General features: G+C 42.2%; 4 protein-coding genes across 5 annotated transcripts; 2 read left to right on the top strand and 2 right to left on the bottom strand.

Moving 5' to 3' along the window:
• The first annotated feature begins 3,803 nt into the window (after positions 1-3,803).
• LOC9268424 (protein OS-9 homolog) lies at positions 3,804-6,719 on the top strand. The gene is made up of 8 exons (NM_001424253.1): positions 3,804-3,975; positions 4,378-4,454; positions 4,851-5,051; positions 5,162-5,233; positions 5,482-5,597; positions 5,684-5,750; positions 5,830-5,936; positions 6,016-6,719. Exons 1-8 carry the CDS (start codon positions 3,876-3,878, stop codon positions 6,170-6,172), a joined length of 897 nt encoding a protein of 298 aa, NP_001411182.1. The 5' UTR covers positions 3,804-3,875; the 3' UTR covers positions 6,173-6,719.
• A 1,093-nt stretch (positions 6,720-7,812) lies between these two features.
• On the top strand, positions 7,813-9,993 carry LOC4341650 (amino acid transporter AVT6E). Its single transcript, XM_015788117.3, has one exon. The coding sequence runs from the start codon at positions 8,213-8,215 to the stop codon at positions 9,671-9,673; it is 1,461 nt and encodes a 486-aa protein (XP_015643603.1). The 5' UTR covers positions 7,813-8,212; the 3' UTR covers positions 9,674-9,993.
• Positions 9,994-10,401: 408 nt separating this feature from the next.
• Positions 10,402-18,982, bottom strand: LOC9270402 (U3 small nucleolar RNA-associated protein 21 homolog). Its single transcript, XM_015788116.3, has 19 exons — positions 18,701-18,982; positions 18,296-18,323; positions 18,116-18,216; positions 17,547-17,750; positions 17,203-17,446; positions 16,709-16,884; positions 16,258-16,340; positions 16,099-16,171; positions 15,411-15,476; positions 15,288-15,330; positions 14,367-14,506; positions 14,016-14,228; positions 13,625-13,709; positions 13,254-13,548; positions 11,996-12,251; positions 11,656-11,869; positions 11,194-11,405; positions 10,897-11,052; positions 10,402-10,669 (listed from the first exon to the last, which is right to left on the bottom strand). Exons 1-18 carry the CDS (start codon positions 18,827-18,829, stop codon positions 10,903-10,905), a joined length of 2,712 nt encoding a protein of 903 aa, XP_015643602.1. The 5' UTR covers positions 18,830-18,982; the 3' UTR covers positions 10,402-10,669; positions 10,897-10,902.
• A 554-nt stretch (positions 18,983-19,536) lies between these two features.
• LOC4341648 (protein S-acyltransferase 24) lies at positions 19,537-26,102 on the bottom strand. 2 transcript variants are annotated; one of them, XM_015788830.3, is made up of 13 exons: positions 25,597-26,102; positions 24,566-24,706; positions 24,160-24,272; positions 23,923-24,002; positions 23,615-23,778; positions 22,755-22,893; positions 22,579-22,678; positions 22,143-22,200; positions 21,907-21,984; positions 21,730-21,828; positions 21,371-21,449; positions 21,132-21,280; positions 19,654-20,577 (listed from the first exon to the last, which is right to left on the bottom strand). In XM_015788830.3, the coding sequence occupies exons 1-13, from the start codon at positions 25,915-25,917 to the stop codon at positions 20,149-20,151; spliced, it is 1,950 nt and encodes a 649-aa protein (XP_015644316.1). In that variant the 5' UTR covers positions 25,918-26,102; the 3' UTR covers positions 19,654-20,148. The 2 variants fall into 2 exon arrangements, 1 of the variants encoding a protein (XP_015644316.1); XR_010741956.1 differs by lacking the exon at positions 21,371-21,449 and having other exon boundaries at positions 19,537-20,577.
• Between the last annotated feature and the right edge of the window lie 490 nt (positions 26,103-26,592).

The following is a 26,592-nucleotide window of genomic DNA, read 5'->3' as shown; positions in this document are numbered from 1 at the left end:
TAAAAAACTTTTGTGAAATATATAAAACTATATGTATACGTAAAAGTATATTTAACAATGAATCAAATTATAGGAAAGGAACTAATAATTATTTAAAATTTTTTAATAAGACAAACTGTTCAACATGTTTAAGAAAGTCAACGGTGCCAAATATTTAGATACGAAGAGGATATTATTATTGTGTAGAGCACTTGTTTGTGCCGAGTCACCCTTCAATCTAACCTTGTTTTTCATGTACCACACGTTGCTTAAGATACAGGTGGGCAGAATTTAAACGTAAATATTCGTAGAATGATACAATTATCACCACATATTGATCTATTTTATCAATTTTTTACATGACTAATTAGATGATATGAAAAACGAAAAACAATCCAATGCTTGTAAACTTTTTTCGTGACTAGGCTCTCTTCGGCAGTGGAAAAAGGAAAGAAAGTTTGTTTCGTTTTCCACGAGTATGTTTCCCGAACTACTAAACGGTGTGTTTTGTAAAAAAATTATATAGGAAAGTTGCTTTTAAAAAATCATATGAATCTATTTTTAAAATTTAAAATAATTAATACTGAATTAATCATACACTAATGACCTATCTCGTTTTGCGTATCTTCTCAATCTTGCAATCTTCTCATCTCTCGATTAAATCATCACATGTTAGAGCCCACAAGATCGAAGAGCTAATCTCCTTATGGCCCCTAACATTGTAGGCCACAAGCCCGCCATACGGGCTGCTATTTTAATTGAGTGTTCGATGATAGAGGTTGAAAACCCTTCATCCCTTCACGCAAAATTGAGTGGTGGATTAGCGCATGCCTAATTAAGTACAAGCTAAAAAACTTTAAAATAGATTAATATATATTTTTAAAAAATAACTTTCCTATATAAAAGTTTTACTAAAACACATCATTTAATAGTTTAAAAAGTGTGCGCATGAAAAATGAGGGAGTGAAAGTTATCAGTCTAAACAATAACTGTCATCAAACTTAACATATACTACTCCGTCCTCTAAAAAAACGAATTCCTAGCTACCAACCTGGACACACATGTCCAGGTTCGTAGGTAGGATTAGTCTATTTCTTGGGACAGATGGGGTATTGGCTAGTAGAGGGTCCAATTTAACTACTCCAAACTGTCAACTGTCGTCAAAAATCTAATCGGATCAAACCGCCTACCGCGTTGCTACGAATCATGGACAGGGTCATCAACCATTGTTGTACAACATCAATACATACAACTCTATCGTCACCCGGTATCTCCACTGCTTAGTCGCCAATGCCTCGAATACCATGACGTTTGCCAGCATCAGGTTGAACGTGGTCACCCCGTCCGCCGCTATCGCCGCGCGGGCCGACATCGCCACGGCGCACGCCGAGTCACGTTGGAGGCGGGCCAGCACGAGGGACCTATAGCTATGGTGTTGTCCCTGCTCCTTCGGCAAGAAGTCTCGGGAGTAGAGTCGCAGAGCTAGCCCCTCCTCATGCTCCCCCACAACCTCTGTGGACATGACGGCGGATTGGTGGACCGACAGAGCAGTACACATTGTGTCGACGGGTGGTACCGCAACTACGGTATTTGGATGGTATGAGGATCGTTGGTACTAGGGTATATGTGATTGAGGTAAAAGAGATGGAGACATGGATTTTTATACAGGTTCGAGCCCCTTATCTTACAGGTAATAGCCCTACATCCTGTTGACCGGAGCCGGCGTTGCTCTTATTCATCTGAATCACACAAGTACAATATTTGGGATAACATATCTAACTGTCGTCGACTTGGCGGCTAGATAACCAACTCGTAGACGACAACAGGGTAGTCTTCCTCCTCGAATCCGTACTCGGTGAGATCAGAGATGGCACTAGATCCCTCTTGCCGGCTTCTGTAGGCACCGGATTGGGTTTGTCTAGGCTAAACTCTGATGTCGAGATCTGACAGCGTATTGGTTTGTATTGGCTTGTGGCTTTGTGGCGTGTCCCCTCTCCTCCTAGGGGGGCTTGTATTTATACCCAGCCCCTTTGTCCAAGTAGAACTAAGTAGATAAATATGGATACGATCTGAGTAGTCCTTGTCGTTTTCATATAGAACTCTACTCGTCATTCCTTATCCGGAACTCCTTCTATATACGAGGTTTGTTTCCGTATAAGATATGGTATGTGATGGGCCCTGCCGAGTTTAGTCGACTACTATTAGGTATGTGGTATCCATAACTATGACACATTGTACATGGGAAAGTGATTTCATCCCTCGAGGGGATATCCCTCGTTTCATTTATGCCACCTAAATAGTTATAAAATTTTTTGACAAAAATGGTAAGATAGATTAATATAAAATATATCACTCCACAAATATGTAAGACTAAATTCAACTTCTACAAATTGTAAAAAAACAACAAATATAGCTGCAAATGTACTATAACTATTTTTAGCTTATTTTGTTCTTTTTGTTGCAAATACAATAGGAGCAGTGCACGGTGTTTCATTTCATCCATGCACCATTTCACATACTGTATTTGATATATATTTGCATCAGATTGCTACGAAGCTAAGAACAATTGCTACATTCCTACATATCTACGCGCGGTTAGCTCGCCGGCGGCCGGCGGCCAGCGTCGAGCTCGCCGGGCGGCGGACGGGGTTGCCCGTCGATGCGCTCTAGGTAGAACCGGCTCGGCATCCACACGCTCCTGCGCCACCGGGCGTACTCGCTGAACAGCCACCCGCCGCGCCCGCACGCCCGGGGCGCCACGGCCTCGCTGGTGGCGGCAATGGCGCCGCCGCCGCCGCAATGCGACCGCATCCACGATTGGCCGGGAGCGCACTGGTGCAGCGCGCAGCGTAGCCCCGGCGGGAGGCGCGCGCAGCAGCAGGTCAGGACCTTCCTCTTCTCCTCCGGCGACGGTGGCGCGCCCCGCCTCAGCATGCTCCTGGCGACCCTCTTCGCCGGCGGCTGCCACGCCCGCGCCGCGCGCTTCGGCGCTGGCGCCGTGGCCTCCCCCCTGTCCACGCTTCCGCCGCTTCCGCCGCGGCGCTCGCCGGTGACGGGCGGGAGGCGCGGCGTCGCCCGCGGCGGCTTCTTGATGGCCTTATTGCTCTTCTGCACCATCAGCATCTCCTGCACCGCCGCGGAGAGCAGCGACGACGTCCCGCCACCCATCGCACCGGGCGCGCGCTGCAAGCCGTGAACACCACCCGCCGCCGCCGCCACGCGCTCGACCTCCATGGCGAACTGGCAAACGATCAAGCTCCTCCTCCTCCTCCTCCTCCTCCTCCTCCTCCTATCTCGCGCAAAACCTTTCCTCGCTGCTGCTCTGAGCCTCTCCGAGCGTCTGCAATGGCGGTGACAGAAGCGGGCGCCGCACTAAACATATAGGCGCTCCCTCCGCCCGCGCGCGCGCGCCCGCGGCCATCGGCTGTCGCACGCGGCGCCGCGCCCGCCCGCCAGCCCGCTTGGCGCCACGGATGGATGAGGACGCGCGGCGTTGCGGCCGGTGGCGCGCGCGCGCTCACGCGGAGGCGCGCCGGAAGTTGGCTGCGGACGAACGAACGCACGCGCGCGGCGTGGCGCGTCGCGTCGCGTCGCCCGAACAGCAAAACCGTCGCATTCCGCCACGGGCAGAATTAGCGCGGCGCGGGCGGGGTGGTTAGTTTGCGCGCTAATTACAGTTTTTTTCATCGAACTAATCCATCCGCGTTAATTAAGTTGGGCTTCCATCGTGTAGCGCTTCCCTGTAGGGAAAACGGCTTTCCTATACGGCGTGTATACGGGGTGAGAAGGCGGAAACAGCGAATACGTCTTCGAGGTCTAAGACTGAAAAACGCCACCACCAACAACACGCGAACGCTGAAGAGATAAGTCGAGAGAACCCTGCGCCGTCGCCGACGATGGGGCTCGCCGGCGGGGCGCGCGTGGTGCTCTTCGTCGTGGCGGCGGCGGCGGCTGCGGCTCTGACTGCCGCCGCCGATCAGATCTTCACCAGTTCAGGTAATCGCGTCGGAGTCTCGGCAAGAAATCAAGATCCGTCGTGCGCCCCCCATGGACTGTCCCTCTCTTCATGTCATTCTCGATCCAAATTCACCACTTGCTCGATGCGATTTCTCGGCGTATATTGATGGAATACTTGTCGATTTCATTATTCATTTTGTTCGATTATGATTGCCTGCTGCTTGCTTCACGGTGGCCATGTTCATTTACTGCCTAGATCTAGAATTCTGTAGTTGAAGGCTGTTCTTTGTGTGCTTGTATGATCTGAAATTGCTAATAACTGATGATTTGCTGGACCTAACTCCATTTGGCCATGATCTATTTATTTTCTTACTTTTCGATCTCTAATTGCTGCAAGAGGAAAAACAAAGCAGAATTGCACTGAATTGTTGCCGATGTCAGGTGCGCCGTTTGGGCGGAATTCGCGTGAGCCGAGGTACCATGTTGAGTTCCATCCTGTCGATGCGCCATTTAATCCAGTAAGTTTTTGCTAAATTTTCCTCTGTTTTACAGTTACAGGAATAATCAGCTTTATTTAGTTGTCACAAATTCTGCACACTCGGTGATCATGTGTACATCTTTTAGAACCGAAGCTAGCAAGATCTGAACAATCCTCATACCTGCTAATGTAGCCTACTAGCCTTGGTGTTGGTAATATAAAGGCATTGTCTAAACTGTAGTGAGATTTAGTGATTAGCTGTGATAAATAAACGATTCCGATCTAAGCAATGTTGATTATGTTTGTTGTAAATCATGTGTTTTTCATTCCATTCTCATCAAAAATTTCAGTTATTTTCAGCAATTGTCGCTCTTTACTTTATTCCAAGAACACTTCCTGTTATCACAATCAAAGACTTCTATGGTGTACTATGCAGGAGAATGGCCAGGAATCTGTACCAATGACTAGCCACGTGGGGAAACATTATACATGCTTCCTACCTGTTGAGGAAACAAAAACCATGAAGTCGATAATCCCACAAAACGCAACCAATGTTATCATAGAAAGTGAACGGAGAGTTAAGCCAAAGGATCCAGATGAATTGCTGGAAATTCTCAAGGATCAGTGCTTCTACAGGGTGAGATAGAACTCTTTCTTTATGCGGTCAGTAGAACTGCATGTGTTCCACTGCCTGATTTTATATTGACTGAACAAAAACTGATTATTGCTATTACTATTTTGACACAGCATGAAGGTTGGTGGTCTTATGAATTTTGCTACTACGGGAAAATCCGACAAGTCCACGTAGAGGGCGAGAAGGTAAGCTGCCCCATCCTGTTTATTTTCTTTGCTCAGATCAGTCATTGTATTTTATCCTCTTTATGCACTATCTAAAAAATATCTGAGATGCGTCAATCCAAGAGTTGCTAGTTTTTACAGGAGAGACAAGTTCTGGCCACAGTTACACACTACATTATGAAAAATAAAATATTTTATCTTTGACAATAAATGCAGCCGACAGTTTCTAGAGCACTTGAATTGCCACGTAAAGTTTGTGTTGTTTGCAGGTTATTCAAGAATATGTTCTGGGTGAATATGATGCTGATGCAACTGATGCTTACTATGAAAATCAAACATCTGACTCTGCTGATGAAGATGATAACCTGATAGACACCTCTAAGAGGTAATATACGAATATAAGGATATATAAAGCAAATTATATCTGTAAGCTAAACCCACTTGAATGAATCTCTTTTCTTCATGTTTCAGGTATCATGTCCACCTGTACACAAATGGGACTGTCTGCGATCTCACTGATATGCCCCGGGAAACAGAGGTATGAAAAAAAAAAACGTTTTGTTTCTATGTCATATTAAGTAGTATGTTTGACTGCACTTGCTACTTTCTTTCTACAGGTTAGATTTGTATGTTCAGAACCCACTGTAGTGATTAGTTCAATTAAGGAGATCTCTTCCTGCAAATATGTTTTAACAGTTCAAAGCCCAATGCTTTGCAAGAATCCGTAAGTTTCAATATTCTTTTCTCTCAATTGTCTTTACGCCATTTCATGTTTTGAGCTCATTTTCCTGTTCTGCTTGCAGGCTATTTCAGCAAGAAAAACGTACCCTCTCCATTCACTGCAACGAGTTGCTAGCTGAAGCTGAAGCCACTGTGGATGATGACTCTCTTCCAAAAGAAGCTCAGATCATCATCCCAGATCCAGATGGATTGCATAATTATGCAGCTTATGCTACTTGATTATGCATCATTGTTATAGCATCAGACAGTGAAGAAAATCATCTTCCGGGTGCAACGGCAATTTGGCAATGCTAACAATGGTATAGGTTGTTCGCGGAGCATATTATCCATTCATGTGAAGCAGGTTTGAGATCATCAGACTAACATTGATCATGAGGAACATTACGGGCGATGAGTGCTTCTGTACTAGTGCAAACGAAGTACTAAATTTCAGTGTCAAACTGTAGACAGTAACATTTTCTTGATATATGTTTATAGAAGAAAATCTTGTGATGCGGAAAAGTGCATGTGCAAACATCGTTTCATTGCGAGATTATGGTATTGCTCTGAAGTGAAGAAATATCATGTGCATTGAGAGCAAAGGTGTTCCCTTTTTTCTTGAGTGCAGATGACGGCAAGTCGGCAACACAAGACAGGGGATTTGCTTAATGTAAGATGTTCATACTAAGTCAAGGGATTTGCTTTAATGTTAAGTTGTCACACTAAGCCAAAAAGCATGTACTCCAATTTCAATGCTATGATAAAGAGCAAATTTGCTTTTGCGATTATGTTATTTGAGAATAGTACAATTTGCAAAATAAAGGTGATAAGAGGACTTCAAAATGCCATTAGAAAGCATACAGAACTAAACAAACTATTCTCCAAGAAACTTCGATCTGTACTTTAGTCAACTGTAGAATGGTTCAATGAATTGACTTGGCCTACTATACATTTTCTAGTCAAACCAAACATCGATAAGATCTTCGGTGAACACCATTAGTCAACACAGGATTTGGTTAAGCGTTGTACAAGTGGCGAAATTGCCTATGCTTACCAAAATGGCATGATCCAATTATCCTAAATTGAATTACTCCATCTACCCTAAAATATAACAACCCATATAGATTCGTTGTAATGTAGATGAAGATTAAGTACCAACATAAAAATTATTAGCACACGATTAATTGAGTTTTAATTATTTTAAATTAAAAATAGTTTTATATGATATTCTAAAGCAAATTTTCACATTAAATGTACTAAAGTACTTAGCATTTTGAAAATCATGCTAACAAAAACCGAGCTAAAACTTGCATCTTAATCAGAACTGAACGAGCCTGATGTGTCCCATTTTATATTAATTGCTATATTTTGGGATGGAGGAAATAATAAAATTATTTTGTGTGATATATATAAAATCCATCTAAATTTGAGGACGTGCAGTTCAGGGCTAGTAGTGAATATTCCACGCTGACAGACAGGTGGGCCACGCGGTAGGCAGTACTAGCCACTGAGTGGGACCCACCAGCAACCGCTGGCCAATCAGATCGAAGGGATGTATCCACGCCTCCCATGTGGCCGGACCGCGCGAGTTGCAGATCCCCAAATGTTACTCAAGCACATACCCACACCCACTGATTGCGTGGACCCCACGATCCTATGGGCCCACATGTCATTTGCTAATCTAGTGGGTACATTGAATCGCTGGGTTGGTGGAGCTAACTGTACTCGGAATTAACGTAAATTGACTATCCTCTTTAGTTTATCGGATACTTTTATGAGAGAGAAGGAAGAACAGAGAGAGAGAGAGAGAGGAGGGAGAAGAAAAAAAATAATCGAAAATAAAATAAAATAAAGAGAGAGATAGAACCCCAGATCTCTCCACAGTTTCAACGCCTCAAATCTCTCAACTCTCGTCCCAATCCTTAGGTACACGCCTCCCTCTCTTTCCTCCAATTTTTGTTCGGAGGGAGGACGAATTTCAGTTCTTGTTTCTGTTTCGATCTCCAACCAAATCTGGCCCAAGAAAATTTGAGTTTCTTGTGTGGTAGATGCCACCAATGTGTGCCAAGCCCCTCTGAGATCTCACCGGCTGATCAGCTGATGTAGTTTGCAGTCGAATTTTGTTCCGTTTTTGGGGGCAAGATTGTGTTCTTGGAGCTGTAGATTGGTTATACATTTTTTTTTCCATTTCTTGGCTCAGTTTTGTCCATTCGACGAGGAATTTCTCGTCGTGTTTGTTGTTGATTGATTGATCCAATCTTTGATGCGCCAAGAAGCAAGATGAACACGAATTACTCGTCCCTCCCATTGACCTCCATCGAGCTCCAATCCAACCAGCGCACATCCGAGGTCGCCAATGGCGTCGGCTACAACGGCCACGCCAAGATCTCCAAGCAAGATTCGTTCCTGGTCGACGGCGATGCCGCCGCCGGCGGCGGCGGCGGCGAGAACGACGACCTGCCGCTCATCGGCGACGGCCCCGCCGGGCCACCCGAGGGCTCCGGCGTGCCCGCCGCGGTGTTCAACCTCGCCACCTCCATCATCGGCGCCGGCATTATGGCCCTCCCGGCCACCATGAAGGTTCTCGGCGTCGCCGTCGGCCTCGTCTCCATCCTGGTCATGGGGATCCTCTCCGAGGTCACCATTGAGCTGCTCGTGAGGTTCGCCGTGTACTGCCGCGCGCTGTCCTACGGCGAGGTGGTGCACAAGGCGCTCGGCCGTCCGGCGAGCATCGTGGCGCAGATGTGCGTCATCATCAACAATGCCGGCGTGCTCATCGTGTACCTCATCATCATCGGAGATGTGATGTCAGGGTCACTGAAGCACATTGGTGTCATGGATCAGTTGATCGGGCATGGCGAGTGGGATAACCGGAGGCTGCTGATCTTGGTGGTTCTTGTGATCTTTCTCTCCCCGTTGTGCGCGCTCGAGAAGATCGATTCGTTGAGCTTGTCGTCTGCTGCATCGGTCGCGCTTGCTGTCGTGTTTGTGGTTGTGTCATGCATCATTGCGCTGGTGAAGGTTGTTGAGGGTAAGATCAGTATGCCGAGGATGGGGCCGGATTTTAGCTCGAGGGCAGCAATGCTGGATTTGCTCGTCGTGATACCGATCATGACGAACGCCTACATCTGCCATTTCAATGTTCAGCCAATCTACAATGAGCTCAAGGAGAAGACACCTCACAACATGTACAAGATTGGGAGGATCACCACTGTGCTATGTGTTGTGGTATATGCACTGACTGCGGTCTCAGGGTACCTCTTGTTCGGCGAAGACACTGAATCTGATGTGCTCACCAACTTTGACAAGGATCTCGGGATCAGATTCAGCTCAATCCTCAACTTCATTGTCAGGATTGGGTATGTCATCCATCTGGTTCTCGTCTTCCCGGTTGTCCACTTCTCGCTTAGGCAGACGGTGGACTCGTTGATCTTTGGCGAGTTAGCGCCCCATAGCAGGAAAAAGATGCTCACCTTGACAGTGGTGCTCTTGGCACTCATCTATCTTGGCTCGACGATGATACCAAACATCTGGGTGGCCTTCAAGTTCACCGGTGCGACGACGGGGTTGGCACTGGGGTTCATTTTCCCGGCCCTTATTGCATTGAGATTGGACAAGGAAGGCAAGTCTTTAGGTAAGGGTGAGAGGCTCCTGTCAATTGTGATGCTTGGTTTGGCCATGGTTGTTAGCATTATTGGAGTAATTGGAAATGTATACAGCCTGAGGAGCAAGTCTGCATGATCTATCATGATGAACAATTTAGTAGGGTTAGTGCATTGCCATGGCAGTCATACAGACTGTATTAGCATGGTCAGATACAGAAGACAGCAGAGGTACTACTTGAGCAAAGCTCAGATACATTTTGTTTACCTTTAGAGGTGCAGGAGCATTTCTTGAAGGTTTTTGTTTTTGGGAGCTTGGACTAGATTGACAGATTCTTTGATGTATTTGCATTTATTGGTAAGGCAGCACAAGATGATAAGAAGCTGGTTGTGTTGTACTGCGAGGTTGTTGCCTGTCTACTACATGAAAAGAAAAGAAACGATATGTTTGGCACTTGAGTTTTCAGGCGTTTTTCATAAATGTTCGGGAGTAGTGGAGTATAGAGCCTGGAGATCATTTTCACCGTTGAAACCGTAGGCCAGAAAATTACTGGTTTAATTTGCAGTCGCTTGAATGTAATGAAATTCTCCCCCATAACCTAAGATAAATGCTGAGTTGCACACATTTTTATGTTTTTTTTGGAAGTACAAGCCCTCTTAATAACCAAAGTAAACAACGAAGCGTCGACCGAAATGTCCGAAATATTGTACTCTTGAGATCTCTCCAAATTAGTTGTATGGATACGAAAACTGAGCATCATGTAGGTTAGAGAATAGAGAGATCCTATCAGGGCCATCGCCATTGTTCTCGAGAAATCAAAAGTCTGTCACGATAGTTTTGCTGAATGCTATAGCACCCACCAAAAATTAAAATATCAATCATGACATTCCTTTTCTTTTTTGTTGCAAAACGGTGTCGATACATCAGTAATTCAATATGTTACAAAAGAATGCAACAATAAATAACAGAACTACAAAATTGTTGTCTCATGATCCTGAAGTACTGCTGGTGCATATCGTTGTTAACAGCACGCAGACGCCTTGTAGCTTTACCCTGAATCCCTGAGTCCATGACAGACGGTATGGTAAGACAGAAGAGAATGGTACAGCAGCCACAAAGAAGCCCCACACCAACCTGCGAGTGACAAGGAAATAATCGAGTTATGGAAGATAAACTGCAGAAGAAACCGCCTTTCGCTACTACTAGATAAACATAATGCTGGCAGGCCGGTATCTGAAAATATTTTAGCACCAACTAATTAATACAAAATAGTAAATCTTTTGGCAAAAGCAAAGATCAAAACAAGCAGTATCGGTGAAAGAGACGAAACCATTTGGCATATCAAATGAAAAAGAAATCACCTGCTACTAAAACTGTGAGTTGCTGAGGAATGTAACCATGCATCGTGCACTCTGAAACACTTTGTCTATCTTCTGCCAAACTAAGCTCTGGACATCTAGAAGCTTCTTCACTTTGTCCTGAAGCATTGAGTGACGCCGTATCGTTTCACCATGTATCTGCTTCCAGGAAAGGCAAAAATCAAGTTTAGGAAAAAAAATACATACCATATATACCCTGTGAGAAATTTTCATAACAGAGTTTTTTTATTCTTTTACAAAAATAACAGAACAGAGTGAACAATATATAACAGTGTATACCTTCAAAAACAATTTGAGAACAGCCTGAACAAACTCAAAGTTATTCCTGCAGGAAAGCTCATGTATGAAGTAGTCCAACAGCAATGAAATGGATTGAAGTTCAGGTCTCTGCTCCAAATTTTGTGGCTCATCATCGATTAACTGTAGCACTCGTAGTTCCATATCTAAAGATGATGGTGATAAGCCTTTTAGGTAGTCAGTAAATGCCGAATCTGTAAAACAGATCAAGAGTCAGCATCTCAACCATGACAAGCATCAGCAGCACAGGCCACAACACTAACAAATATCTCCCGGTTTTGACCATGCTTCTGTCGGCAAAATATGGCACTACATAACGACTTAATAGAAGCAGCAAGTGAAGTATGTGAAGCAACAGTATGGACAGCATCTCCTTGTAGTCTAATCAATGAGCTAAACCATGAAATAAGGTAAACTTGAGCAAATATGCCTATAAACACTCACAATTCTTTGTATCTCCACAGGATTGTAACAGCCGACTAAAGTGAGAGGAGAGGTCAGCCATTTTTTTGTGACTTGTGTCCTCAGTACTGCTGTCTGTTTCTTTACTGTTCGCCGCAGGCTCAAATAATATCTCCCCCGAAAGGGATGGAACTGTGGGCAAGAAAAAAGGCGCCTTCTCAGGTTTCTTTGGTGGCTCAATTGGTTTATTCCGAACCTGAAGACGCAGAAATATGATGAGAACTTATTTAGTTGTTCCTTTAAACAAAAAAAAACATTATAATTCAAAGTAGCATAGTGATGCAGGTTACACAATTGTCACTTGCAATGTAAAAAAGTATACCTTTATAATGTCAAGATTCGCCAGACTTTGCCATTGACTCTTGGGAAGCAAAGAGAGGGTGATCATATTTGGTATTTGGTGATCCATTATAACATAAGGTTTAACTTTACTTTCTTTTGAATCTTCTGAACTATGAATGGGCTCTTCCTCAGATTTTTCTGTTGATGAAACAGTGGGCAAACGCACATTTCTGACATGTTTACCACTTGAATAATTATCAACATTTGTTGATGGTGAGAACAAAGCTTGATTAACCCTGTCAAAATTAGAAAGAAACACAGCGGATTGTATATCAGAAAGAATAAAATACAGAACACTGCATACTATATATGTTATTCATAATAGTATAATATTATGGAGTAGAAGGGAACAGCTATAAGCTACCACATTCAAGTGGTTCTAACCACAGTGCCGACATTCAAGCAGGCCAACGTATTTTCAAGTGAATATTACGAGAAATTATGCCACTAAGAGAAGTCCAGTTATCAACTGTGCCACTTTTTTCCATTGGTCCATTTGGGAACTTCTCGCTTTGCCATTTTCACCCCACCCCATCTGGACAAGGGGTTTTGACCAGCTATGGCATGCTAGCTGCTGAGGACCGGAGGTGACAGGAAGGGGCTGCCACTAGAGGCACAATGGTTGGTACTTGAGGAAGGGAATAAGACAAGGGGTAGAATGGCACTTTGGAGGCTCTGAACAGACAGAACTTGATGGGGATGGTAGAATGGTACTTGAAGGCTCTGAACAGACACGCAGACAGAATTTGATGGGATGTCAATACTGAGGTGGTTTGTTAGTGGCAAAAACAAGAATGGGAAGACACCATTGGGAAGAAAGTACTTTGTTGGAAAACAATGTGCAATTGGTTAAGTTGGCCCCACATGATGTGCTAAAAAACCAGCACACTGGAGACTGACTTACGAGAGCAAATTTTCTCAACGCTGTGCTGATAATATTTCAAAAACAAAGGTAGATCTTCCAGGATGAACCTCATCCTCTTTTGTACTCTGAGGTGGTTTGATTGTTTACTTGCAACTGATGGTACATAATTTCAGTACCATGTCATCAACTACAGGATGGACAGATAAAATTGTTTATTTGCCAAATGAGCCATGTCATGATTTTGCGGGAGTAATAACAGATGGAAAGCTTATCTAATATTTTGCTAAATGATATCTCCAAAATTAACTTAGATCTGCATAAAAGGTCTACAAAACGAACATGGTGAGCACAAGTAAATGCAAAAGAAGCTTACCAAAGATAGACACCATTTTGATCAACATGGGTGGTTGCCAACACATCCATATTAGGAGACATAGAGAGAGATGTTATAGATACATCGACATGCATTGCATCAATCTGCCTTGCTAAACTGATATCCCATATTCTAAGAGTCCCATCCATACTCGATGAGATGAGCCATTTTCCATCCTCACTGAAACACAAATCAGTAACACGGTCCGTATGGCCTTCGAATCTACGGACCATTTTCATTGCTACTGTATCAAACAATATAAGCACCATATCATCTGCTACAGTAGCAAGAAGACCTGACATAAAATAGCATAAGACTGTTAATTGGGCATAGAATTATACACGAGAATAATCAAATATGTTAAATACTACCATTTGCCCGGTGGTATGCAATCTTGGTGACAGATTTACCAATATCCAGTCTGGATTTTAGCTTGCAACTTTTAAAATCCCAAACCTGCAAGAGGGGACAATCCTATAGGTAAGTAATATTGTCATGGATAAAAGTTCACATTATACTTGTAAAGATAAGTTCAAACATATGCAGACAAATAGCTGGTGTTTGCAGCAATATGCAATTCCTTATGGTAGGACTAGAAGATCAGCATTAAGAATCAAATTACCCAGCTGAGGACATAAAGATGAAACAAAGTGCACAACACCACTCTGTAAAATGTGCAGTAAAAGGCTGTTTGTAGTTTGTATAATTACTTAGCATGCCACAGGATTTACAATAGAATTAAAAAGCAAGAGAGCATGGAACCTTAATATCACCACCGTATCCAGCACTAATAAGAGAGCCATTTGTAGCATCACACGCTAATCCAACAACTTCTCCGTCATGTGCACGCTTAATTGCCAACGATGTATCAATATAACTGCCACGACTAATCCCCGATTGCAGGTTAAATTTTTCGATCCAGCCACCTTCAGTGCCCAAGAAAGTAAAATTTCCACATGCACTTATTGCACAAGCCTGTCAGAAAAAGATTAAAAAACAAAATAATGGAACACTTGTAAACTCCAACTTGTGAAAGCTAATTCAAAGAAAGGTCACATTGATCTAGTCTAAAATGAAAATTCCATACATGCAATTTAAGAAAACATGCATTACCTTAATTGGTGACTTGCTGCCTGATGACGGTGTCAGAATATGCTCCCCAATGACAAAGTTCTGTAGACGCCATACATACGCTTGTGGAGTATCCGTATGGCAGGTAACAACGTTACACCAATCACGTGAGCGTATCTCAGCTGATAACAGAAGCAGAAGGTTTCTCAGCTTAAGTTATAGTTTTTTTTTTCATACAGGCAAAAATATAAAAAGAAAAGGGTGCAAATCAGCAACTAGTTTACAATGCACAGCTGCCAAACATAATGAAACACTTTGTTACACAAGCGCTAAGCAAATGACCAGATCAAAGATGTTGGAGGACATAGTTTCTGGGTGCCATTTTCATTCCACAAACATAAAAAGCATTTATTAAAATATTCACATTGCAATGTCCTAATAGATTATGAATACTGACAGGCAATATTAAAAGGCCCCAATTGGAAAATCTTCAGAGGTCACACTTTCATTGACTTTGACAAAGGTCATAGCAGCAGTAAAATCAGATAGTTCTGAAGAACTAAAAGAAACTGCACTATGAAATGGGGGTCGTCTGTTGTACAATAGGCATCCTACATCTTACTACAAAAGTTTATCCACTTCTTCAACTCTTATTTCTGTTGCCGCTGCTCTCCACATGTGCTCCTTTGTAATGGCATGTTTATAATTTCCAGAATGTAGTTGTTTCCATTGGAATACAAGCAATTTCTCTACCAAGGAGAAAAAAGGGTGCACTTCCCTGTCTGATGCTACTTTCAATGGCCATAGTACTGGTAGAATATTTATTGGTAGCATAAAAATAGAAAACAGTATCATTACTGCCAGTGACTTGTATTTATTCAGAAAAACAGAAGTGGAAGAACAGTATCCCTATATATGTCATTAGTAAAAGCAACAGAAGTATTGCAAAGACCAAAAGAGTACCACAATCAAATGCAATAACTGGTTTCAGCTTGATCTCTTCCTCCTGCATGACAGAGAAGTTTTAACATCTTAGAGAAGGAAAAACAAATAGGTAGGGAATAAATGTAGTAATCAAATCCATACCTTTAATCCAAGCTTTTTTGCCCTTTTTGACACATGTCTTTGAGAAAGTTCTCTGCTTTGTTGATCCTGTCAACAAATAGTTGTGTCAATAGAATTAAATAGTGAGCTAAGCTAACGTTTCCTTTTTCTCAAAGAGGCAAGGCATCCTGATAAGAACGTAAACATGCAGGATTCAGCGAAAACCAAACGCATCTGATGAATAGTATTTCCATAGTTCACTCAACACCTCAACAGAAAGAAAAACAAGGAAGAATGTCGGAAGTGATAGGAATTGAAGTTTCATTTATGCTCTCACTGCTATGCTCATATTGTTGTCACACAGAAATATCCACCTTACTAATGCAGGCTAGGATAAATTCAATTTTTTTAGAAGAAAATGGGAGCAGACCAGTTAATAATAAAATAATAGTTATAAAGGTGTAAGTCCGCTGAAACAATAGTATGCCTAAAACATGAATAAACTTATAAAAGGTCACATGCCTTAGCATGGTTGATCAGAATAGAACCATTATACAGTTTTATTAGACCAGAGAGTATTGAAGAAATGACAAATAACAGACTCAGCATCCTAATTGATGTAAAAACGTACACCTAGAATGTTAATCATGATGTATCACTGCCATGTTCCTAATAAGTTCCTCGAAAGTAGGAGATGTGCTTCATATAAAAGTTAAAGACAGTGAGTTACCTGGACAACTGAAAAAAGGCGAAAGGCACGATCTTGACCAGCAGATAAGATGCATTTTCCATTGCCGTAGAATCTATCGACAGAAGTATGGTTACTACTAATAAAATATCCAACTGATTTTTTTTAAAAAAAGCAAGACATGATTGAAACACTTGTCACCTAATGCACCGTGGTGGAGCACTATGGCCACTTCGAAATCGTAACAAACGAGCATCTCCATCATTAGTATCAAATATCCACATCTGGTAAACAGCATATTAGATTACTGGACTATCAAGATAAACTGATATAACGTTTTGCAGCTGATAAAACTTTATTTGACATGGTAATGCCAATTCCAGACCAGTATAAATTTCATCTTTCCTGGCTAGTTTGTTTCTAGTGAGGATCCTGGAATACCTCACTAATAAAAGGCTAACACTGAAATACCATAGACATTCAGGAGAGTACAACTGGTTGGTGCAGCACAAAGGCACGATTTTAATGCGCTGAATCATTCTCACCGCTACTAAGTGTACAGTTGATGCCCCACATCTGGTTAAGTACTAGCTGCATGCAGCTTTGGACCTTTGCATGTTTCTGTACAACAGCTTTTAAGCTTGACACTTACCTTTATTGAATTATCAGAAGCCGAGCTCATCAAAATAGGCTCATTCGCGAAAAAATGAAGTGAAACTATAGAAGCATCATGGGCCTCCCGGATAACAGAATGAAGGCGCCTTTTCTCAAGATTCCATATACTAATAACACCTGACGATCCTCCAGAGGCCAGAAGAGGTTGCCCATCTGGTAAAAGAATATATGAAACACTTCAGCTCATGTATGAAATCTGTATCATAGAAAAAAAATGCAACAGCAGCATTTCCTGAACTGAATCTAACATATAATTATTAGGTGGTGCCAAAACTGCCAGTCCCATCTTAATATGACAAGCTTTCTAACAAGTCATTTGAGTATTCACAGTCAAGAACAGATTACAGGACTAAACCGACAGGCAAGGAAAAATGAATATATCAGGATTTTGATTGGACATTTCCATTCTTGTAATAATCTGGTGAAAAATGTTAATAAAGGTTCTAATTTACAACAAGTCGATCAAAACACCTGTTCGAAATGACAATGCAGTCACAGCACCACGAATTTGATGATTGAAAGACATCAACTCTTCATCATATCGTATATTATGAACATGAATTGTTCCATCAGAACATCCGACTGCAACAACATCAAGGGCAGGTGAAGAAACACAACAACATACTGATGAGTTCCAACCCTTAAACTCATAAAGTTTCTTCTTAGTGCTGATATTCCAAAGCTGCAAGGGACCCTCTTCGCTTCCAATGATGACCTAACGTAAGACCAGATTAGATTTATTACCAGAAATGGAATTGAATGCACAATAAATTTGACCTCTAAACTATCTCCAAAGCAAAGGAAACTCCACTTGCCTTATTTAGATAAGTATCAGGATGCATAATGCAAGTTGGTGTAAACTTGTCTCCCAATGATATGTTCCCAACAGGCTCACTATTTGGCTCTGATCCTCTGAAGGACCATATAAATACATTCCCCTTAATATCTGCACTTAGAATGTATTCTCCAAATGGGTATAATATATTGATCTTTTCTTCATGTTTGCTCCAAGTAACCACCTGATTGAAAGAGATCCAGTTAGAACATAAAAAAGAATTGTCTGATTGAGAGGAATCCTGTAGCAGTTGATGGGCATAAAATGTAGCATTTGGATATCCTTTTTGGGAGTTTGAAAGAACCATTTCATTCAGAAACTATTCAAATTTCCAGTTTCAAATATTATAGGAGCACATTATCTGACTATCTCCAAAATGTAGCAACCTCAAGTGAACCAGTAATAATATTTAGATAAGAACACCAAGCCCCTGCTTTTACCAGTAATAATATGAATGGTTGCCTCAATCGCCTAAACAAGTAACTAGTACTAGTAGTAACTAACACGATAATGCAAGATCTGCTATTGCAAGCACAGTAACGCCCTCACCTGATCAGTTCGTTTGAAAACAGCGATATCACTTCCATACGCAGCAAATGTATAATCCTTGTACGATGCAAGAGCACGGATCTTCTTGGGCAATTGAGGTCCTTCGATCACATAAAACCATAAGGAAAAAAGCTATACATGAAGAATCTTCACATAGCCCAAAAAAAAAAACAGACTTACCAGAAAGGACCAAATTCAGTTTAGCACACTGCAAAACAAGAAATAAGTCCAGTTAGTTTCTAAAAATGAGTTAGCTACATCAGAAAACTATGCAAGGTGAGAGAGGCTAGCGTTAAAGCTCATATGTACAATGAAGCAGCTCGATTGAATCGAGGTAGTAGTGAGCAAATCGCATTGAGCTAATACCACAATCAGTAACTAGCCCCTGAGCTCGAACCATGACTTAAATACACAATCACCGCTCCAAAGCATCTCAAATCACGCGTTCTAACTTGTACCAGATCAACTCGCTCCACCAAGCTCCCCGTAAGCTACTCCGATTTGAGACGCGAGCACACAAGGCCAAGGGTGGACGGTGGTAGGGCGGCGTGGGGGTGGGAGACGAGCGGGGAGAAAGCAGCTCACGTTGTAGACGTGGAAGGCCTTGCCGACGCTGACGGCGACGAAGGTCTCGGTGCCGAGGCGCTGCACGGAGAAGGGCACGCCGCCGGCCGTGATGTACCCGATGGCGCGGAACGGCTCGAAGATCCCCATCTCCCTCTCTCTCTCTCTCCCACCGCGGCGGCGGCGGTTACTTCTCCGGCGGCTGCTGCTGCTGACGATGCTTGTCGAGGGTTTGGCCGCTCAGCTTGGGTGGGGGTGCGCCGCCGGCGAGGGTTTTAGAGGTGGGGGTTTTGGAGCGGCGGCGGGAGAAGGAAGGGTGGACGCTGTCTGGGTAGGTCAGTGTTGTTGCGTTGCGTGATGATGAGGTAGGATGGGCCGGGCCGGGTGATCTGGACCACGAGGGCATCTGGGTCCTGGAGGCTGGAGCTGGACCGAGCCCAAGTTGCGAGTTCTAAAGTTTCTTTCTTTTTATTTGTTTTTCAGTTTTAGATTAGATAGGCAGAGATATTTCAGTTTTCAATACAGGGAAAATTCTGCATGAACTTGAAATTCTTGTGTATTTTAAATTTAAGAATTTATTTATAAGTGTCGGTAACATGGAAGCAGGGAAGAGTTGCAAACTTCTTTGGTCCTCTCCGGCCACAGCCAGCCATCCACTGGTGGGGACAAGCCGACAAGGCCATCCTTCTCTTAAAAATCATGAGGTACCATACTCCTCACTCCTGAACTGAATGTTCATGGGCTAAAAAGTGATTAACTCGAGATACTCAGATACAAGCTGCAAGCAATGTCGTACTGCCAGTGCCAGATACGTTAAATGGGGAATAACTGGAAAAAAAAAACTATTACTCTCTCTGTTCCAAAAATATGCATATCGTCCGTATACATTTAAAAACCATGCACAAGTACCTATATTTTCGAACGGATGCATCATCCATTCGTAGGTCCTACGAGAGTTCATAACACGTCAAGAGTTCAGATATTTGTTTTGTTATTACAACTTTCTGGACTGTCAGTACAGCTATAGATCACAACAAGAGTATCTAAATTCAGAATTTGCTAATAAATTTACAATTATCTTAGTTTACAACTACATTTTCCCACAGATGTAAGATCCAGAAGCTAAAATGCTGGAGTTATATTGACACCAAGGGACACAGCAATGAAGATGTTTCATGCTGCTGCATCTGCACAAAATTGTTGCCCTCTTTTCAGGAGCGACAAGACATTTCTGAACTGCGGATCAGCGGATATTCATGAGCACCTTGCTACCTTCATCTCCTATGTATTCACCACAAAAAATACTGGATCTAATAGATCTGAATTTTCACACAGCTAGCACCCCAACAATATTAACGTAAGCTAGCGAAACCTATGTGGTATGTCACAAGCAGCTAAATAAATAATGGAGCCTCAGCATGAACACATACAATCTACAGAGAGCACACACATGATCTGCATATAACAAATCACAATGGGAGAAGAGACCGGACATACTGCCGGGAAGCACTGTTTCGTCCAAGGCCCAGCCCTAGGCCCAATGGTGTTCTATCGGTCTTCTTACTGTGGTCACAACACTGAGATGAACTTACTTGACTGTGAGATTTTGAGTGAGCATGTGATTCAGCACAAGAATGGCCAGTGCCGTTACCATGGTGGGAAGGGCCCTCGCCATTCTGAGAGACTGCGTTTGTCATCTGTATCATTCCCATTTCCTCATCAGTGTGTGACGTATGATCAAGACGTTCAATGTCCTCATTGTATCCATTTAACAAGAATTCTGAGCAGTTCTTGCGCGCTCCATGGTCAAATGGGTTTCTGAATCTTCCACCTGGACCTCTTAGATAACTGTATCTCATGGAATTTGCCATCTCGTTTGTTGTAATGTTCTTCGCTATCTGCATGGGAGATGGAAGTAAGGCATGAACACGTCATAAAACAGAACAGAAAAAATGCTCCTCAAGTCCTCGTGTCCATTCTGAAAAAGTTATAGCTACCAGATGGAAAGATCTGTCGTATACAGAAACATCACAGAAAACTAATTAATAGATCAAATAAGCCAGATAATACCTGGCATCTACTGACTTCAACTCTATCTTGTAATTGGAATATCAGTTTTGCTACTGAATTATGTATCACAGCAATTTCATTGCCTAAAATTCAATGTTACTTCTACTGTATCCAAACTTTATAGGGGATACACACATGAACTATATAATTATGACATGTTCATTTGACAAATCCAGCAAGGCTTCATAAATTTCTGGGGCAAACCCTCATAAAATCAGCAGAGAAGTTTCTATATGAAACTTTGTATTACAGAACATTTACTGATGGTTGTAAAGACAATAAACATGCTTCCTGGTTTTTTTCATTATCAGGTCAAAAATAGGTTGGTTTCTCATGAGAAAAAAAAAGATCAAGTAGCAAGCTAAATTCAACCTTTACATACCTGAGATGCCTGGACTACTGCTAGAACTGCAACACCGAAGAAAAGGAAGAGGTCCATTATGAAAAAGGAAAGTGCCCCAGTATGGTTAAAAGCAGAATAGCTGAGCCAAGGAATAAAGGATGCTGGAGAAGCCGGATCTCTTACCATCCCTGTGACAAAAACAGCATTGAGGCTTATGGAAATTTTTTTTCACTCCAAATTATTAAGGACAGAACCACAAAGGACTTAGCAGACAATACTTATAATGGCAGCAGAACCAGTAATGATCATTGCAAAAACTTCTAGAGTGATGAACATGAAGAATTCCCATTTGTTCTTCTGCAGTTACAGTGCACTATAGATCAGACCAAAGGACAAGAAGGTATCCGGCAGGGAAAAACATTCAAACGAAAAGCTACCAAAAAAGAGAGATTGTATTGTAGAGCACAGAGCTCTTCATAATGTTATAGCAACTTTCTTAAGATATACATAGCAACATAATCTTCTGCATTAAAAGTTCAGCATTTTAAGACATAAGTTATCCATTTCATCTCCAGAAGAGATGACAACCATGTTTGATCACTACTCAACACAGTGATACCCAAAAGAACGTAAGTACCTTGCCAATGCAATTAGATACCCAAGGACAGTGATGGTCAAACTGCTCAACACAGCGATCACATGTAGAACAATGCTTCGAACGAACAGGTCTCACAATCTGTAGAATAACCCTTGGAATCAGAGGCCCAAATATCAACCTAGCAAAGAGAAAACTAATCGACAATGCTGTACTTACTTTGCATGTTATACAAAGCTGTGACCAGTTACCAGACAGAAGTGCGGGATTGTCTAACTCCAACTTCAACAAAGGTTCCTAAAGGAATAAATACTCATGATTAGGATTGTGAAATTTTGGATATATTGTTTGGCTTTAAGTCTGGAAATGAATCAAACAAGATTCACACGAGTCCAAAGAGAAGATAAATGTGCCTGTAGAAAGCTATATTAACTAAGCTAATATTTCAAACTTACATCATCCCTTTGATTTTGTGAATCTCGTATATTTGCTTTGATGTAGCCAGGATCTTTCCTGCAGATAGCATAGGCCAATGTCATGATGCAGCTAAAGGATAATCAATAAATGCTGCATATCTCATCTGGCGATCATGGGGGTAGGTAACAGAAGAATAGCAGGCTATTTACACACAGTAAAATGCTCAACAGATAAAGAATGCAAGAACAGAAGGGCATAACCATATAAGTAAAACATCTACCACATTTCTGATAAGCAGGTCAGCTGATGTAAAATGCGTCAACATGAAAAAATATATAATGAATTGTGTTACTATATTGAAATTTGTGAAGCAGTATCTAACAAGAATCAACATGCTGGCAATATGTCCCCATGCTATCTTGAGTTTTCAACTTTTAATACTAACTGCCAACTAATCTTCATTTTCGTAAGTACCTGCTACATTTATAGAACATGACTAGGCCAGCAGTTGCAAGGAAAACTCCTGACCATGCAAACAGCCCAAATGGTGCTGTCATATCCATGATATATTGACCTGAAAGAATGAAATGTAGTAAATACTGCATCGTGGGAGATCAAATGGAGTGAGCGACATTGGAAATGGTACTTACCTGATATAACAGAGTGTATATATGTAGCAAGCAAGCCAACAATAATACACCAAAGTACAGGAGCTAGCCCCAGTTTCGATAGCTTTCCAAAATTGGTATTCCCATCACATCCTCTATCATATACCCTTTTAGCATTGTCCTGCAAGCAATCATCAAATCAAGTCTTGTTTCTGTCTAAATAAACAAGCATCATCAAAAGGATCATCTTCCAGTAGATTCTCTCTTGAAATACCAGTAATATTCTTTCACCTCAAGGTCAATATGACCACTCTTATGACATTAGCTAGATTAACAATAATGAATTAGTGAAAAGGATATTAATCTACATGTGCAATCACAAAAAGTCAGGAAATCATTTCGGTTCCCAAACTCACAACGAATCTATAATAAAAATATATAAGAGCATATAAGCATCAGCAAAGTCACAACAAAGAGTAGCATTTTGCCTCCTTGGTTACATAGTTTTATGTCTTATGCTAGTTTATGACATTTCTGGTCAATAATATCATTTCCATGTGTAGAAGTCATAGAATTTTGCAGCTTCTTGTACTGAATCTACAGGGAAACTACAAAGTTCAGAAAGCTTATGTATGCAATTATGCATAATCAGTGAATTACACCAATAACACCTCATCATGGAGACATGAAACTCAGCTCTAAAGAATTTATAAGTCAGAAGGAATATAAAACCTAAAATGATGAAGAAAAATGTTTCCTATTAGTAAACATCATTACGCAAATCATATTAAGTAACTTGGCAGAATCTCTAGTAGATGAACTGTTAATGGCTTAATGCATTGGGCTCTACAAAAGAATGGCTATAATACAAAAACAGAAATGCCATGGTTCATGTTACTTACAAGAAAAAATGCAACTTGCCGATGACTCTTATCAGCAGCAAGCTGTGCTGGAGTTAGACCAGTCTTATCCTTCACCATCAAGTCATCCTTTTTGCCAGCCTGAACTAGCACAGTGCATGCCTCCAGGTTCCCCCTAATAGCAGCCCAATGTAAAGGGGTACAACCTAGGGGCAGCATTGTAGTAAAGAAGTAAATCTCATGCTCTGAAGTGTACTGATATAATTGGAGATATGGCTAAGCCATTGGTTTACACTGTTATGTGCACAGCAGTACAGGTAATAATGGAAATAGATAAATTTAGCACATGCCTTCTTTATCCTGCCGCCCCCTATAAGCATCCAAATACAAAAGGAGACGTATAGAATCCGCAAATCCCTTGTAAGCAGCCCTACAAGGTAATATGCCAAAAAAAAACAGAGAGAGAGAGAAAGAAATATAAGGGGCACTGAAGGTTTATGGGGACATGCATTACTAAGTGCACTGGTAGAAACTACTACTCCAGTGCAACATAAGATAATGATAAATGTAGAGAACAAGGTACAAACCAGTGCAGTGGGCTTCTTCCATCATTATCAGGGACATCTGGATCAGCATTCCACTTCGCAACAATATGATAAATAAATGCTGTCTGGCCATACTGCGCTGCAACATGTGTTGCCTGCAAACAGCAGTATAGAGTTTTTAACAAATTCACTGCCATAGACAAAAGTTGTTGATTCTTGCTTTTCATTTTACCTAGAGAATTCATAGGTTAAATTTATTTATTTATTTATTTATTTATTTATATACTGGAAATCCCTGATCCCCTAGTGTGGATACAACAGTTAACTTGGCAAACAAATATCCAACAATACTTAGTTGTCTTTCAGAATCATGAACCAACATTGGACAACCAAAGCAACAAACCAGGAAAACAGGGACCAAAATACAGAAGGGAAGTCAAATTCAGACCTGATAACCGTATAAATCAGCAACATCCACCTTAGCTCCTTCTTTCAGAAGAAGCTCAGCAACTTGGATGTGTCCACGTACAGCACTCCAGTGAAGTGCTGTTTGCCCAGTGTGGTCCACAGCATTTACATCTGCTCCATGCTGTTCAAAGACCAAGCACAAAATCATAGTCCGGTCAAACAAAATTATATGTGCAGAATGCGCTCACTGAATAGCATAGTGATACTTCGTCTACATGCAGAGAATAACATACTCTGACTACATACCACAATCAAGATAAATTCCTGGTACCATCAAAGTATGCATGTTATGTGCGAGTTTATTCATGCACTTAGTAGGCACACAATTAGTAACCTTTCTTATTCAGACTATACTGAGCCTACCATACACTCATGATCTTAAGATTAAAAGGAAAAGAAGACTTAAACGGAAACACCTCAAGGGCGCTGCACAGGCCAGCTGAATTCTCATCTGCTTTATCCAGCAGTAAGCATGTCCACATTCTCAATGATCCAATGGAAAAAATAAACATACATCCATATGAAAATTCAGGGATAAACCAAAGCACAGTCTCACTAGTTCCATTTCTATTCAAGCCTACAACATACAAAATGAGATACTGAAAAACTGGCATCATCTCCAGGTCATATAAACATCCGAAACCTACTAAAAGCACATCAATTTCCAGCTATAACAGCTTGCAGCAGTCCCAAACCCTCCATATTCACCTAATGCAGTTGGCCACCAACAAAATTGTTCACAAACCTGGAGTAATTCAACCACAGGCACTGGTAATTTGGTATCCAAAACACCAGCCAATGAGCTAAAAGTGAATACACCTAGCCAACACAGTATAACAACAAACAGTCCACGGTTCAAAAACATATAAAATTGCGGCTCATAAAGTGCATTGGTTGATGACGCATCCTACCAAACCCCCACCCAAATCCCTCGCTAGCTAGCAAACAACGACTACACGAAGGCCAGCCAAATCGCGAGACGCTCGGGCGGGAAGCAGGAGGGGGGAAAACCTCGAGGATGTACTGCGCGGCGGCGACGCGGTTGTTGAGGGCGGCCCACTGGAGCGCGTGGTAGCCGAGGCCGTCGGGCTCCGTGACCGGGTGGCCCTCCCCCTCCACTAGCCGCTGCAGCTTCTCCAGATCGCCGTACGCCGCCGCCGTGTACACGTCGTTCTTCAGCGAGTCGTCCTCCGCCGCAGGGGCCGGCCCCTCCCCCTCCTCGCCGTCGGCAGCGGCGGCGGGGGATGGGGATGGGGACGCGGGCGCCACGGGGGCGGCGGAGGCGGCCATCGTGGTGGTGGTGTCCTCGAGCACCTCGATCTCCGACGCCATGGGGGTGGGGATCGGAGTTGGGGAGTGTTTGACTGGGTGGGTGTTTTGGGGGGGATTCGTTGGGGTTTCGCAAGTTGGGTTTGGGTTTGGTTTGGGTGGAAGCGGAGAACGAGGGGGAAGGAGAGAGGCGGAGGCGGCGGAGACGAAGGTTGGTGGTGAAACGGGAAACTCCACTGTGATTGGCTGAAAAAAAGAAGGAAAATCCCCACAGTGACTGCAAGTTTAGCACATCACCGTTGGATGCATAATGGAAAGGGTGGAACAGGGTGGGTATTCGGTGTCGGTTTTTCGGTCATTTTGATTCAATGTAAAAATATCAGGACCGATAAATTCAATCTCGGTCTCGGTTCTGACCGAAATTTAACAACGTTTTTATATATGCAAAGAAATAATGGAAATTTTCAACACAAAAATAAAAATAAAAAAACCGTAAGCACGTATGAGTAAAGACTTTTATTATGTTGCATGCCTAGAAGAAGTATGGATATGAAAATTAGAGTTTAATCCTATTGAACTTAGTGGATTGTAGGTTGCATTTAGACATATTTTGTTAATTCGGTTTTTTCGTCTATTCACTTAAGGAGACTAACCAAATTGACCGAACAAAATTTGGTATTTCACCCAATTTCTCGGTCTCAATCTCAGTCTTTTCAGTTCGGTCTTTTTCTGCACAAC

Source organism: Oryza sativa, chromosome 6 (genome assembly GCF_034140825.1).
Source record: "Oryza sativa Japonica Group chromosome 6, ASM3414082v1".
NCBI lineage: Eukaryota > Viridiplantae > Streptophyta > Magnoliopsida > Poales > Poaceae > Oryza > Oryza sativa.
The sequence above is the reverse complement of the archived record's forward strand: the minus strand, read 5'-3'. Positions and strand labels throughout refer to the sequence as shown.